This window comes from Gracilinanus agilis, chromosome 2 (genome assembly GCF_016433145.1).
Source record: "Gracilinanus agilis isolate LMUSP501 chromosome 2, AgileGrace, whole genome shotgun sequence".
NCBI lineage: Eukaryota > Metazoa > Chordata > Mammalia > Didelphimorphia > Didelphidae > Gracilinanus > Gracilinanus agilis.
Window position 1 is genome coordinate 480,999,636 of NC_058131.1, and position 12,741 is coordinate 481,012,376.

At 38.2% G+C, this 12,741-nt stretch overlaps 1 protein-coding gene across 1 annotated transcript in view; it reads right to left on the minus strand.

Moving 5' to 3' along the window:
- Positions 1–6,925: 6,925 nt before the first annotated feature.
- PROX2 (prospero homeobox 2) overlaps positions 6,926–12,741 on the minus strand; it is a 14,941-nt gene continuing 9,125 nt past the window's right edge. Inside the window, exon 4 of the mRNA XM_044659979.1 lies at positions 6,926–7,167. Within this exon, the coding sequence (XP_044515914.1) occupies positions 6,982–7,167 (186 nt within the window). The 3' untranslated portion in view covers positions 6,926–6,981. The remainder of the gene's footprint in view (positions 7,168–12,741) is intronic.

Consider the following 12,741-nt stretch of genomic DNA (forward strand, 5'->3'; position numbering starts at 1 on the left):
TGGTAGATATTAGAAAACTCATTTAATTCTTCATTCTAAACATGAAGTCATTAACATGTTCGAAAAAGCTAAAGGGAAAAGTATCTTAAGTATTCACCAAGATTTTCTTGTAGTAGTAATGGCAAAACACACATGTTGATTTCCTTATGTTTTTTTATTTTCAAGATGTTATTGTCACTAAAATACGATGTGTAGCCTCACAACCAATATGTATTGAATGCATACAGTGAGCAAAGAATGAAGATGTGAGAGTATTTGCTAAAGTGCCAGAACTTAGAGAAGGCACATTTTGAAGTTCAGGTTCACTGACTAAAAATTGTATGGGTGGGCCATTGTTAAAGGAAATAAAAATAAGTGAGAGGAGTTGAATCATTTTCGACTCCAGAGAGAACTAGATGTGATTCTCTATGGTCTGGTAAGTCCAGTTCTTACTCTGTGAGTGTGTGTGTGTGTGTGTGTGTGTGATGTGTAGTTATCAATAAAGAACACTCTAGCAAAGAGGTTTGTACCTATGTGTTTCATTAGAAGTTTCAACATCCCATCTTTCCCAGAAACTTTTTGACACCATTTAGCCTTTTACAAAGCAAGGCTTTGCCTTTCTCCTCATATTTTATAAAGATTTTGGTCGTTTTTGTACTGGTAAGTCAAACCTTAGTAAATTCAACCCTTTATAAAGCCAAAGGATGTGTGATGGGGTGTATGGAGATACTTACATATCAAAATAACAGTGCCAGGTAAAAGCAGCTTGAGTATATAAAGAATAAATACTATTAGATGCAACTGTCTTTTTTCTTGTGAATTTAAAATAATGAAAACTTAGTAAAGCATTTAATAGCTTCATCACTCTAGTCTAATCAGTTCTAATTAAGAATTGATTAGCCTCAAACCATGTGACATAGTTGTAAATTCTCCAAATAAGGGAGGCAGGGTATATAAGTAACATCATTGAAGAGGCTAGGTTATAGAATAAATCGATGGCAATGGCAGTAAAATGATGGTTCTTAGAAAGGAGAATAGCTCTCATGAGCTGTCCTTTGAAGAAAATCCTGAACCCAACTTTTAAGTGATGGGAGAAGAAAATCTGAACCTTGTAAATGGAACAATAAACTTAGAAACAAGAAAACACCAATCCAACTTCTTAAAGAGCCAAATCATTTCAACTCTCCTGCTGGTATGATTAGTCATGTAGGTATGAAAAATATAACTTCCCCCTATCCCTACCCGGGACAAACAGCTTATTCAGTGGACATAGAGCCACAGAAAGCAGTATTTTGAATAATCAGTGCAATAATACTAGAAGTGATAAATTAACTATAAACTTGCAACTAGAGGATAGTAAGTAAGCATTAATTAGGCTTTCTGTGTGATCAGAAGGCAAATAGCAAGTACATTATGTTTTGTATCAAATCTTGTTGATTTGAGTGAAAGTTTTCTGCCTTCATTATAATTAGTAGTTTTTATAAAAGAAGACAGTATTAATTATTAAAGACTTTAAAATAGGATCTTAGTAGTAAAGATTTAGCAGGAAGAGATCTTAGAGGTTATCTAATCCTCTCCTTTAGCAGAATTAGGCCCAAAGAGGTTAAGTGACTTTGGGGTCACACAAGTGTAGCAGAGCCAATATTTGAACCCAGATTCTCAGATTCCCAATCTAACACTACTATAAGGGCTTCCTTTGCTCTCTTAAGTAACTTCAATTTCTTATGCAAACCGATAATTAATCCAGTCAGACCCCAGTATCATGGGAAATACATTCCAAGACCTACCAAGGATGGCTGAGATTGTGGATAGAAGCAAACATTTGTTGGCCCAATGTATATGTGCTCTTCCTGCTCCTACCTCTTAGCTTGGTGCTCTGCAATTCCACCCTTCAACAGAAAAAGGAAAAAAAAAAAAAAAAAAAAAAACTTTAAAAAGTGAAAGCAGAAGAGATGCTTCTGGGACATTGGGGGAGATTTCCAGAGATTTGCAGGTATACCTCTGATCCTTTGTGGTTGACCTTGGATTAATGAAACCTAAGAAAACGAAACGGGATAAGGAGGCTCTACTGTAATTACAATGCAAAGTTTAGCTGTAATTCCAACCATTTCTAGCTAATGGGTCCACATTGCTGCTATGTAGTATAAGCACTGAAGTAAGAAATGGAAAGATTTTAATTAAGGTATTGATTGAGAAAGAAAAAGAGGTAGAGCTGAAAAAGTTTGACCCCAGCCCCAAATGATAAAGGTTGAGGGCAATTCATTTGTGAACAAACTGTAAAAATAAAAATGTTAGCAATGAAAATATGAGAAATAGAGTATATGATGAAGATACTTTCCCAAGAATGAGTTGGGCACCAGTAACAGTGTCAGAAAATAGTTAATATCAGGATTTGGTATGAGGTTCGTTCTACATGGATTATAAAAGAAATGGGGTGATCTCATTCTCTTAGAGAATAAAAAGTAACACCTCTTTGAGCAAGGTTAGGAAAGAAAGCTGGAATATTTAGGAAGAACACAATATAGTAAAATGGACTAATAGAATGAGAGAATTGGAAATGTACTAAAACGATAACTTAAAAAGAGGGTTTTTAGTTTTTTTAAAAAAAGGAATCTGTGATAGAAGACAAAATTATTAAATCATGAAGTGAGGCCTAACATTTTCTCAATCTTTAATCTTAGCTAAACATTTAAATATTCTATCTTTAAACCCTCTAGGTTGCTTAGACTCGGAATTTCATCACACTTTTTCCTCCAAAAAGGACAAATATCTGACCTTTTTGAATATAACTACCCACGATTTGATCACTAAACATTTTGTGGGTTACAGATGCAGCTGCAACTTGGACCATGTTTATTGTCAGACTGAAAATATTATTTCCAGGAATCATGTTTCATTTGCTTTAACACCTAGAGTGATAAACAGAATGTCAAAGCACTTGGCTATATTTGGCAATAGTGTCCTTTTTGCTACCACCTGTGCAATTTATATAAAGGATCAGGGAGACCTGGGAATTCCTGCACCAATTCAACCCAAGTATGACTTAATTGATAAGTTCTAGGGCTATGGCTCTGCAGGCTTCAGTGACTTTGCTCACAATCATACAGCTTTTGTCATTGTCACATGCACAATTTCATCTGAAGTTGGCTTGAGTCTAGTCTAGCACTGTATCCATTCATCCATGCAAAGATCTCCAAGACAGAAATGATCAGAGCTCCTCTCCCCACCTCCTTTAATAAGTGTTTTGAAAAACACATTTTTAGCCATTGTCTTGAGGTAATTTGGTCAACATGCGCCTTGTCACTACCCCAAACCTAGGAATTTTAACCAAGGTATCAGTTCTTGAAGCAATTAGCAATGATTGTGGCACACTTTTGACTACTAGAGGTCATAACTTTTATCATCAGCCTGGGTGGAAGTATGCTATTGATTTTAGCCTAATTATCAGGGTTTCATTTTTCTCCTGACCCTTCCCATTTTTTGTATGCCTTTCTCTTTCTCTTTTTCATGTTCTTTTTTACTCTGCATTGTGTGAATTCTATACAGTTACTCAAAGAGTTTTTAAAACAGTCCAAGGTTTCTGCTCTTCTGAATCCATTTTGGCTTTGGGCGGAAAGAGGAAACAGTAATCAAAGTCCATGAGGATCACAGATTGCTTAAGGATATCATTGGGAACGTTGGTGTTGAAAAAGATTCTTCTGAACAAACACAAAATCCTGAAAAGCAATATGACTTCAATGTTAAATTTAACAATATTGTTAAGGTTTAGTTTCACCCAAATATGTAGACAATTAACTATGAAATGTAGATGATATGTGAAAGTTCTTCTACATAGTTGAGTGTGGAAGTGCCTGGGAAGCCCTTGCAAGATCCTCCTCAGTTGGAAAGGCTTCATCTATGGGCTCAGGAATGGATTAGGTCATCTGAGGACCAGCCTAACCAAGTTTGGAGAGACTCATCAGTAGGATGTTTTCAGGGTTATGAATTTTTTGATCTTACCAACTCTTTATGTTATGGAAAGGGTGTGATCTATGTCTGTGGAAATATACTAATGAAGTCACAGATTTTTTAAGTATTAGAGCAGCAGAAGAGGATCCAAGAAGTCAGTTGAAATTCTTTGTGATTTTTGCCAGCATAAATCTAGAAATCCATGAACTTTTTTTTTTTTAATGTAGAGGAGGTTCCAGTTGGTGCCTGGGGCTTTGTTCATGGGAGAATGTACATTGTCATCCCAACATTTTATTTTTTGCTCTTTCTCAAATGGAAAGGGAAGAGTTCTTTTTTTTTTTTTTTAAAAAACCCTTACCTTCTGTCTTGGAGTCAATACTGTGTATTGGCTCCAAGGCAGAAGAGTGGTAAGGGTAGGCAATGGGGGTCAAGTGACTTGCCCAGGGTCACACAGCTGGGAAGTGTCTGAGGCCAGATTTGAACCTAGGACCTCCCATCTCTAGGCCTGGTTCTCAATCCACTGAGCTACCCAGCTGCCCCCAAAAGGGAAGAATTCTAAAAACCCATAAGACTGAAAGAGATGATTATCAATCTTTCACTGTATAGATCATGTTTTTGTAGCTCTGTATGCTATAAGAAAACATATCTTTAAAATATTCCTTGTAATAAACTTTTTCCTGCATGCATCATCATTTAACTGACTGCTTTTAACTGATAGTTGGGCATTAACTCAGAATAAACAGCACCAGCAAGACTATGGAATGCTGGGGCAGCTGGGTAACTCAGTGGATTGAGAGTCAGGCCTAGAGACCGGAGGCCCTAGGTTCAAATCCGGTCTCAGACACTTCCCAGCTGTGTGACCCTGGGCAAGTCACTTGACCCCCATTGGCCCTCCCTTACCACTCTTCCACCTAGGAGCCAATACACAGAAGTTAAGGGTTTTAAACAAATTTAAAAAAAAGACTATGGAATGCTGTTGAAGGAATAAACAAATGTAAAATGTTTGAAGAGAGTTTGTATGTGTGAATATGTCCAATTTGGGATAAAATAGCTGCCTATTATACCTTAATGGAAAGAATGAGCATTTCATTAGCAGTATTTTGGTTGTTAGAAGAGCATAACCTACTCAGCTCACACTCAATAAGTGTTCCCAACAGAGAAAGTTATATGGCAGAAAAAAGGAAAATGCAATAAAACCGAATTCTTCTGTTGGCTCAGTAGATATGTTTATACATTCTTCTTTTCTTAGCTCTGTGGTTAGGGAATACTTCCTGGAAGGACTGTGGGGTGCAGAAATGGTTTCAATTTTGATTTGTACACATCATCTAATTGAATTGTCTCAGAGACAAGGTTTACTGCCCTAGAGGTGCTTTTGTTTTAGTCTTTAAAATGCATGCTAATGAATTTCAGGTTTGGGACTCAAAACAGAACCCCTTTAGATGGGCTAGTTATATGAACTTGTAATCATTTCCCATGAATAACTTAGTAATGCAACTTCTCAATAGACATTGTGCTCAATTGCCCCATTTACATAATATGGAATGATTGAGTGTGCTCAGAGGTTTTGCTTGTTTTAAAACTTCAATTTAACATGTTTTTATAAAGGTATCATAGCTGGAAAAAGTCAAGGGATATTTGAATGCAGTTGGATAAGCAAGGCACTTGGGGAAGTTGGGGTTTTTTTCCCCTAACCTAAAACATAACCTTGAAAGATTAGGTTGTTAGAAACCCATCTGTCTTTATGCTTTTTACTTAGAGAAAAGGAGCCTAAATTCTTTATGTTTGAAAAATCCAACAAATATTTAATCTGGCCTCGATAAAAGTTTTCATTTCACCTGCTACAGCAATGCCAGAAGAAGCAGCAAAGTGTGGCAACAGAAAGAGGATGGGGCATACAGAGATGTGGGGAGGAGAGTGAAGATATAGGCTCTAATTAGAATTACAGACCTCAGATCGAGTGACAAACCTATGCTACTTTTTTTGTGAAATGGTCAGCTTTGCAGAGGACATGCCTCTGGATACTTTGGGTGAGGCATCAATTTGTAGCAGACCAGAATGTTGATTTCATCAATTCTTCTGTCTGTCCTAATGATAGGCAGTGGACAGGCCACTGTGAAGTAATCAGGGTTCCATGGTCACTTGCAAAACAGCAACTAAATGCTAAAGCCACCCTAGCGTAGATTTCTGGTGGGGTTCAGACTTCACACCAAGTGGACCCAATCAGTGTGTTAACAGTAGCCTTTGAGCTCTGGTTTTCTCTTCTTTGTTGCAGAGGTGGTCTCGAGAATACCGTAGTACACAGCGTGCAGTGCCGCCAAGCTCCTGAGATCTTTGGTGAAAGCCTTGTTTGCAGTGGGGGATTGTCATCACCAAAAGCTACCTCCCTGGGCATCAACTGCAATGGATAACTAGAGACTTTTGATAGCCCCTGGCTGATTGGCTGTTTTCCAGCTGATAGTAGTGAGTGAACTGCAGTGCATTTAAGGTCTGTGACACTGTAAAGTCCAGTTAAGTTCCTGCAGCAAGTTGATCTGAAGCGCTATGTAAGTGTGTCCTGGATCCCTCAGCTAAAGTACTAATTACTCCCCTACATCTGGGGCCTTAGCCATTGCTGGATTTCACTGGCTATTACTACGCATTCTTTCTATCCTACAGAGTGTGGGATACTTTTTTTTTAATATATCCATTGTGGACAACCTAGAAATTTGGTTACCCAGCCGAGCAGTATCACCAAGGCCAGGATATAATCCCATGGAATCCTTAATGAGTTCCAAATTCCACATGTAAGATAACCCTGCATAACACACATATGAAGCTAACCAGTTGCATTTAACTGATGTATTTTCATAGTATCAAATCTCTTGAGACTCAGGGAAGAGAATACTGGCAAAGAAATGGCATTAGCCCCATTTCTTTTTTGCTTTCCCATACGAATAAAGCAATATTCTTTGTCCTTTTATACAAATGCATGTTAACCCGGGCCAGTGTCTTTCTGGCACATCATTCCACATTTCTTGTCATGAAAAATGACAGCTCTCTTGCTCTAGGAGATTCTTAATTCCGAAGTAGCTCCTGTGGACAGCTGGAAGATTTGAATATCTCAGGAATATCGCTGTCCAGTTTTGAAATGATTTTATAAATGGGTTTCTTCCAGGAAGGGTCTGAGTCTTTCCCTGCTGTGACAGCATTGAAGAATTCCTGCAGTGTCAGGCTGGCAATTTCCAAGAACTGGTCTGGGACCTGTCCAAGGCACAGAAATGAACGAATGACAAGGCCACCACATACATTACATAATATACATTCCATGGTGAGTGTTGGGGTGGGCATCACTGGTCTACTAAGGAAGGCACCAAGGAACTGAGATCCGCCCTGGCTTCTGTGGGAATAAGCTCCAGGATCCCCTTCAACAGGCACCAAAGAATAAATACAAACTAAATGGTGTCAAAAACAAGAATCTTCTGTGTGAGCACACCAGAAACATTTCAAGTTACCATGTTTATAAATCACCTACAGGTGGGCTGGCATTTTAGTAAGCAAGTATTGCTTACTTGCTTTCATATAAAAAATCTGTGGTTCATACAACAAGGCTTTTTTCAGTGTTTTTTTTTTAATAAGCCTGATATAAAGAATATATCCAAGTAATGGTACCTTTGCTTATAGCCAGACACTCCCCACTCCCCAACTCCTTTCCTTCTGGGCTAACTTGAGTATCTGAGAGTTCCTTGGTTCCAGTGCCAACTGGGAGGCAAGGTCAGAAATCTGATTCAGACCAGACCTCAGAAAGTGGACCCAAATTCCTAGATTGTCTCCATGAATGATCAGACCCCACCCAGTAATACTGGACTAGAGGACCTGGGGCTTCATCTGTTTCTGCATGCCAAATGATTGTCCCAAAGTTTAGAGATGTGGCATTAACCTTTTCACACAAATTGTTACACCTTTGTTTTTAAGTAAACGTGAATAAATCAAGTAAACATCTAAAACAGCTTTGCTATTCCATGTTCCAGTCAAGAGACTTCTTAAGAATCAAGTTGATAGGGCTAGTTAAGTAGCACAGTGAATAGAGCACCAAGCCTGGAGTCAGGAGGACCTAGTTTCAAATATGGCCTCAGTCATTTCTGAGTTATGTGACCCTGGGCAAGTAACTTAACTCTGATTGCCTGGCCCTCACTGCTCTTCTATACTAAGACAGAAGGTTAAAAAAAATCAAGTTGATGTAAGCAGGAGGCAATCAGAATTATTTGAGGGAATCTATGAAGCATCGAGGGTAAAGAGCTCCTCAAACAATTCTTTATCACCTCAAAGGATTGATTTTACTTCTCTGGGACAATTTCCTTGTCTGTAAAAGGAAAGAATTGAATGAGATGATTCCTGAAGTCCATTCCAGCCCTGAGTGACATACTCGGGACAAAAGAAGGAAGTTCTATTTCAGTTCCCTAGTTTTCAAAAATCTTTTGAAATTTCTAATTGAGCATCTTGCCAATTGAAGTAAATATTTACCTTACCTCCCAGGGGTAAGATGATAAACTGTTTATAATCATGCCCAAATATTGATTGGTTGGTTGATGTATGGATGAACAAATCAATCAATGGTGTTTTTAAAAGGGGAGAATCCATTATAGGATCAATTCAGGCTCATAGAAAACATGTTAGTCTAAAATGAGTTGCCAGTGGTAGTAGATAAGGGATTTGTTTGTTTCTTTGTACAAAAATAACAATCAGACAAAGCATTTTGCTCGGCTTTACCACCAAGGTATACTACATAGAGTACTTTCTTCAAAAGGTTCCTAAGGGATTGGGGATTTGAATGTTGCATCAATATTAAGATTAAAGTAGAATCCTTTCTCTTCCCAGACCCATGATATTTTCTAAATAAAGGCCTGAACAAAGTGCAACAATGAAATGGGGATTTGTTCCACTTGATTCCATTTCTAGACTTAGGCACCAGTGACTTCTATGTTAACTATGTCTAGGGCATCCTCAGGAATCTTCCATTGGTTTCTTGATTACTTAAGGAAAGCAACATCCTATTCCCTTAAACTCTCAACATTGTCCATCAGGTATTTATTTTAAGACCTTGTGAGAAACAAATAGGTAGTCTTACCTCAAAGTCATTTCCCTTATTGTAGTGCATGTTGAGAGTCCTGAAGAGTTCTGAGTTCCTGGGAACTTTCAGTACATTAGGATTTGTGATTCCTTCAGAGATAGCTTGTCGAGCAAATTTTTCCATCTGAATGTAGTAAAACTCACGAAAATTACTAAACCACTTGATAAGCTGGGAGGTGATGCAACGATTGAACTGAAAAACATTTTTTTTCAACAGGTCAGAAATTAAAGTGTTCCCCCTATTCTCAGGAGGCTCTAAAATAGATACTATATTTATTCCATACTACATATATATATATACATATATATATATATACTATATTTACTATATAATATATATACACACACACTATAAGCAGCCAGTTCAGAATGATGGAGTGATATGAATGGCTTTTAGGCTTCTCTAAAAAGCATTTCCTCCTTTAAAAAAAGTATCATGGTGATTTTAGAAATAGAACAAAATCAAAGGTGTGTGCCTGTTAGGAAAGAATGACTTCTTCAGCTTCCTGGCCTTCTCTTGGTTGCTGGCTTCTAGCCCCCAAGGTGAACAGGAAAATAGAGGTAGCAAAATACAGAACAACAAGTGCCCTGCAGAGTTCTCATGAGCATAGCTGGATCCCATGGCAGATGTCCCCCCCCCCCAGAGGAGAACAAAAGACATGGGGAATATGTGTAGAGATGGGATTCAAGGAAATAACTTGTCAGCAACAAGAAGCTGCGAGATGGATGCATTTGAAAATGAGTAAGTCGAGGTTTCTTCAGACATGGAATTCAGGATAACTTATGAAAGTCCTTTCTCTCACAAGGTCAAGAATATAGGTCACTCAACAATTTTTTTCTTTGATAATTGATGGAGAGAAAGTCCCATTTCCAAAAATCAAAGTTGGATTGCACTTTACCCTGGCAGGATTGGCGTCCGTGGATGCATACGTTAGGTCAGTTGACCCTCATTTTGAAACACTAGAAAATTGGATAGGGATATAGATTGCTAAGGGTACCAGTCTTATTACCTATTTTAATCATTCTTTTTCCATGTTTTATCTCACTGATTAGAGCCTTTTGGGGGGGGAATACTAGACCCAGGGCTTAATTTCCTGGGCCATTGGGCTTTGGCCCAAACCTAGGTACGTATGGACTAGAATTCCACCTCCAATTAAAAGAGCGCCTCCAGAACAAGAGGGACATTTTGTATGCTTAGTTTGCTACAAAGGCTTCCTGAGGTAAAATCAGCAAAGGGTTAGGGGATAAGAAAACTTTGTTCCTATAGCCTGCAAACAGGGGTGTGCTGATAAATGATTAACAACAAGTTCTCTGGGAGAAAAAATGTGTGCAAGACATACTTTAAGTTTAGTCTGCATTATTAACACTTTTCTCCACCACTTTCTCAAGTCTAGACAATCAACAAAGCAATAAAACAAGTCCTGATTTGGAACATTTGCCAATACCAGGGGGTGCAAATCCTTGCACTGAAAATTTAGCAAATGACTTTCAGGAAAGCTGGTTCTGTTTCCAGCCAGCCTACGTGCCTACATCCTACCTCTGGCTGGTCTTAAGTCAAGATCATTACAGCCAGGCACAGTAAAAACCATCCTAGGGCAACAGTGACTAGTTTTAATTCTCATTAGTAGCTTAACCCTTACCACTGGGTATAAAAGATGGAGAGTCAGGCTTTCCCTTTATTCTCTGTTTTGGCAATGTCTGCAACCCCATTGTATAAAATTCCTGCATGTAGCCCTGATTAGATCAGAGATATCTGCTGATATTTCTCTGTATTCTTATACATTTTGATGTTCTGGTAAATTACTAGAGAAAGAGTGGTGTGTAGTGGGAAGATCATTGTCCAGAGAATTCTGAGACTGAGGTCTCAGTCTTGGTCCTGGCACTAACTAGCTCTTTGTGTGATCTTGGATAAGTCACTTGACCTCTTTAGCAAATTTCTTCAAATGTGAAATGAGGGGGTTGGACTAGATATCACTGAGGTCCCTCCTAACTCAATATTCTATGAGTCTAAGGCCTTCAAATAAATTTTTTTAAAGCTCACTAAAACTTGTGCTCATTCTTGTCTAATGCCTTGTTCTATTCAGCCTTTGTAAAGTCAAATGAGGATTCTGTTTCCATGTGATTCCATAACTAGCCACTTGGGGGAAGTGAAGTATATCATTCTAAGTAGTCGGACTGCTGAAGTCTGTCTTCTGGCTAAGTAAAAACCAGAGAAGTGAGTGTTTTCAACACGTGTTTGGTTGTGTTGGCCACGCGAATGAGTTGAATTGTTTTTACCTGAACATCAGGGAAATAGGCTTTCAGGAGGCTGGAGCTTGGATAACGGGTGAAGAAAAACATCAACTTGGCCTTCTTCAGGTGGCCAGGGGTTAGCCCCTCCTGGATTTGCCCCATTGTCAAGGAGAGATCATTTTTACCATATTCTCTGAACTGCAAATTGTTTCGCCCCATGAGGTTTTTATTTTCTCTGCAAATGGATGCTCTTCTTCCTTTGATGCCTAACTAACTCATATGAGACTGAGTAATAATATTTTTCTTTTCTATATATGAAGATTTTTTTATAATTCATATTTTACATCTTGAGGCTTGAAATCACATTGTACAGCTTTACTTCATGTATTCATCTCTTTTTAAACACAACCAAAAGTTTATGTGATGCCACATCTCTAAATTCTGGGAATACTCATTTGAGTAAAGATAGCAAAGTGGAGGTACCCTGGCTGGATCACTGATTTTTTTTTTTTTTTAGATATAGATACCATTCAAGATGTTTGGGTTTTATTTCTGTTATTGTTGCTTTTAAAAAGAAAGTATCGTATAAATAAAGGTGCCAGCAAGAATGGACTAAGATGGACTAAGCCATTTGAAAACCCAAACAGAAAGTATCCTTTCTCTCTGAACTACACTTTCCTCATTTGTAAAATAAAGGGGTTGGATTAGATGATCTCTAATGCCCCTAATTTTCCTGAATCTAAGAGTCTTGCATGAATATATGCCAGATTTAGTCCAGAAATTTGTCACCAAAAATTAATATCTAGACATTGGCAGACATGCCCGCTTTTATTCAAGTAGCTTGAAATTCCATGCATTTAGCTGGTTATTTAATGTACACTGGCCCTTGTGTCTAAAATAGTACTTAATAATGACTCCAGTCTGGACTCGGAGTCTGAGGACCTGGATTCAGATCTCAGTTCTGCCACTTATTGTGTCACCAATGGGTCTCAAATGTCCTTACTTGATGAAGAAGTTAAATAAGTTGACCTCTGAGATTTCTTCCAGTTCTAAATCTGTGGCTCTACATTGCTATCCTGTATTCATTCCAGAAGTATATTTGGTAGTTTCCCTTTCATCTGAAAGGTCAGGCTGGGAGGGAGGTCTGGAATTAAATGTTTGCTTTGTCCTTTGTGTATGGTGGGAGTGGGTTCACAGAAATAATCAACTCTGAGAGAGTTTGAAAACAACCAGTGTTAATAGAGGGGTGGCTTTGGTTAAAAGACCTACTATAACGAGCTTTGAGCCAGTAAACAATTATTATGATAAAGTTGAGCAAAGAAAATCAGCTAAGGACAATAATCCTCAAATAGTCCTAAAACGGTGAAGTAGATGAAGATTGTCTTTGGCATTCATCTTTCATTTTAATATTCCTCTCCAGTGATGGGCAAACTATGACCCGCGGGCCAGATGTGTGTGTGTATGTTGGGGGGGGGG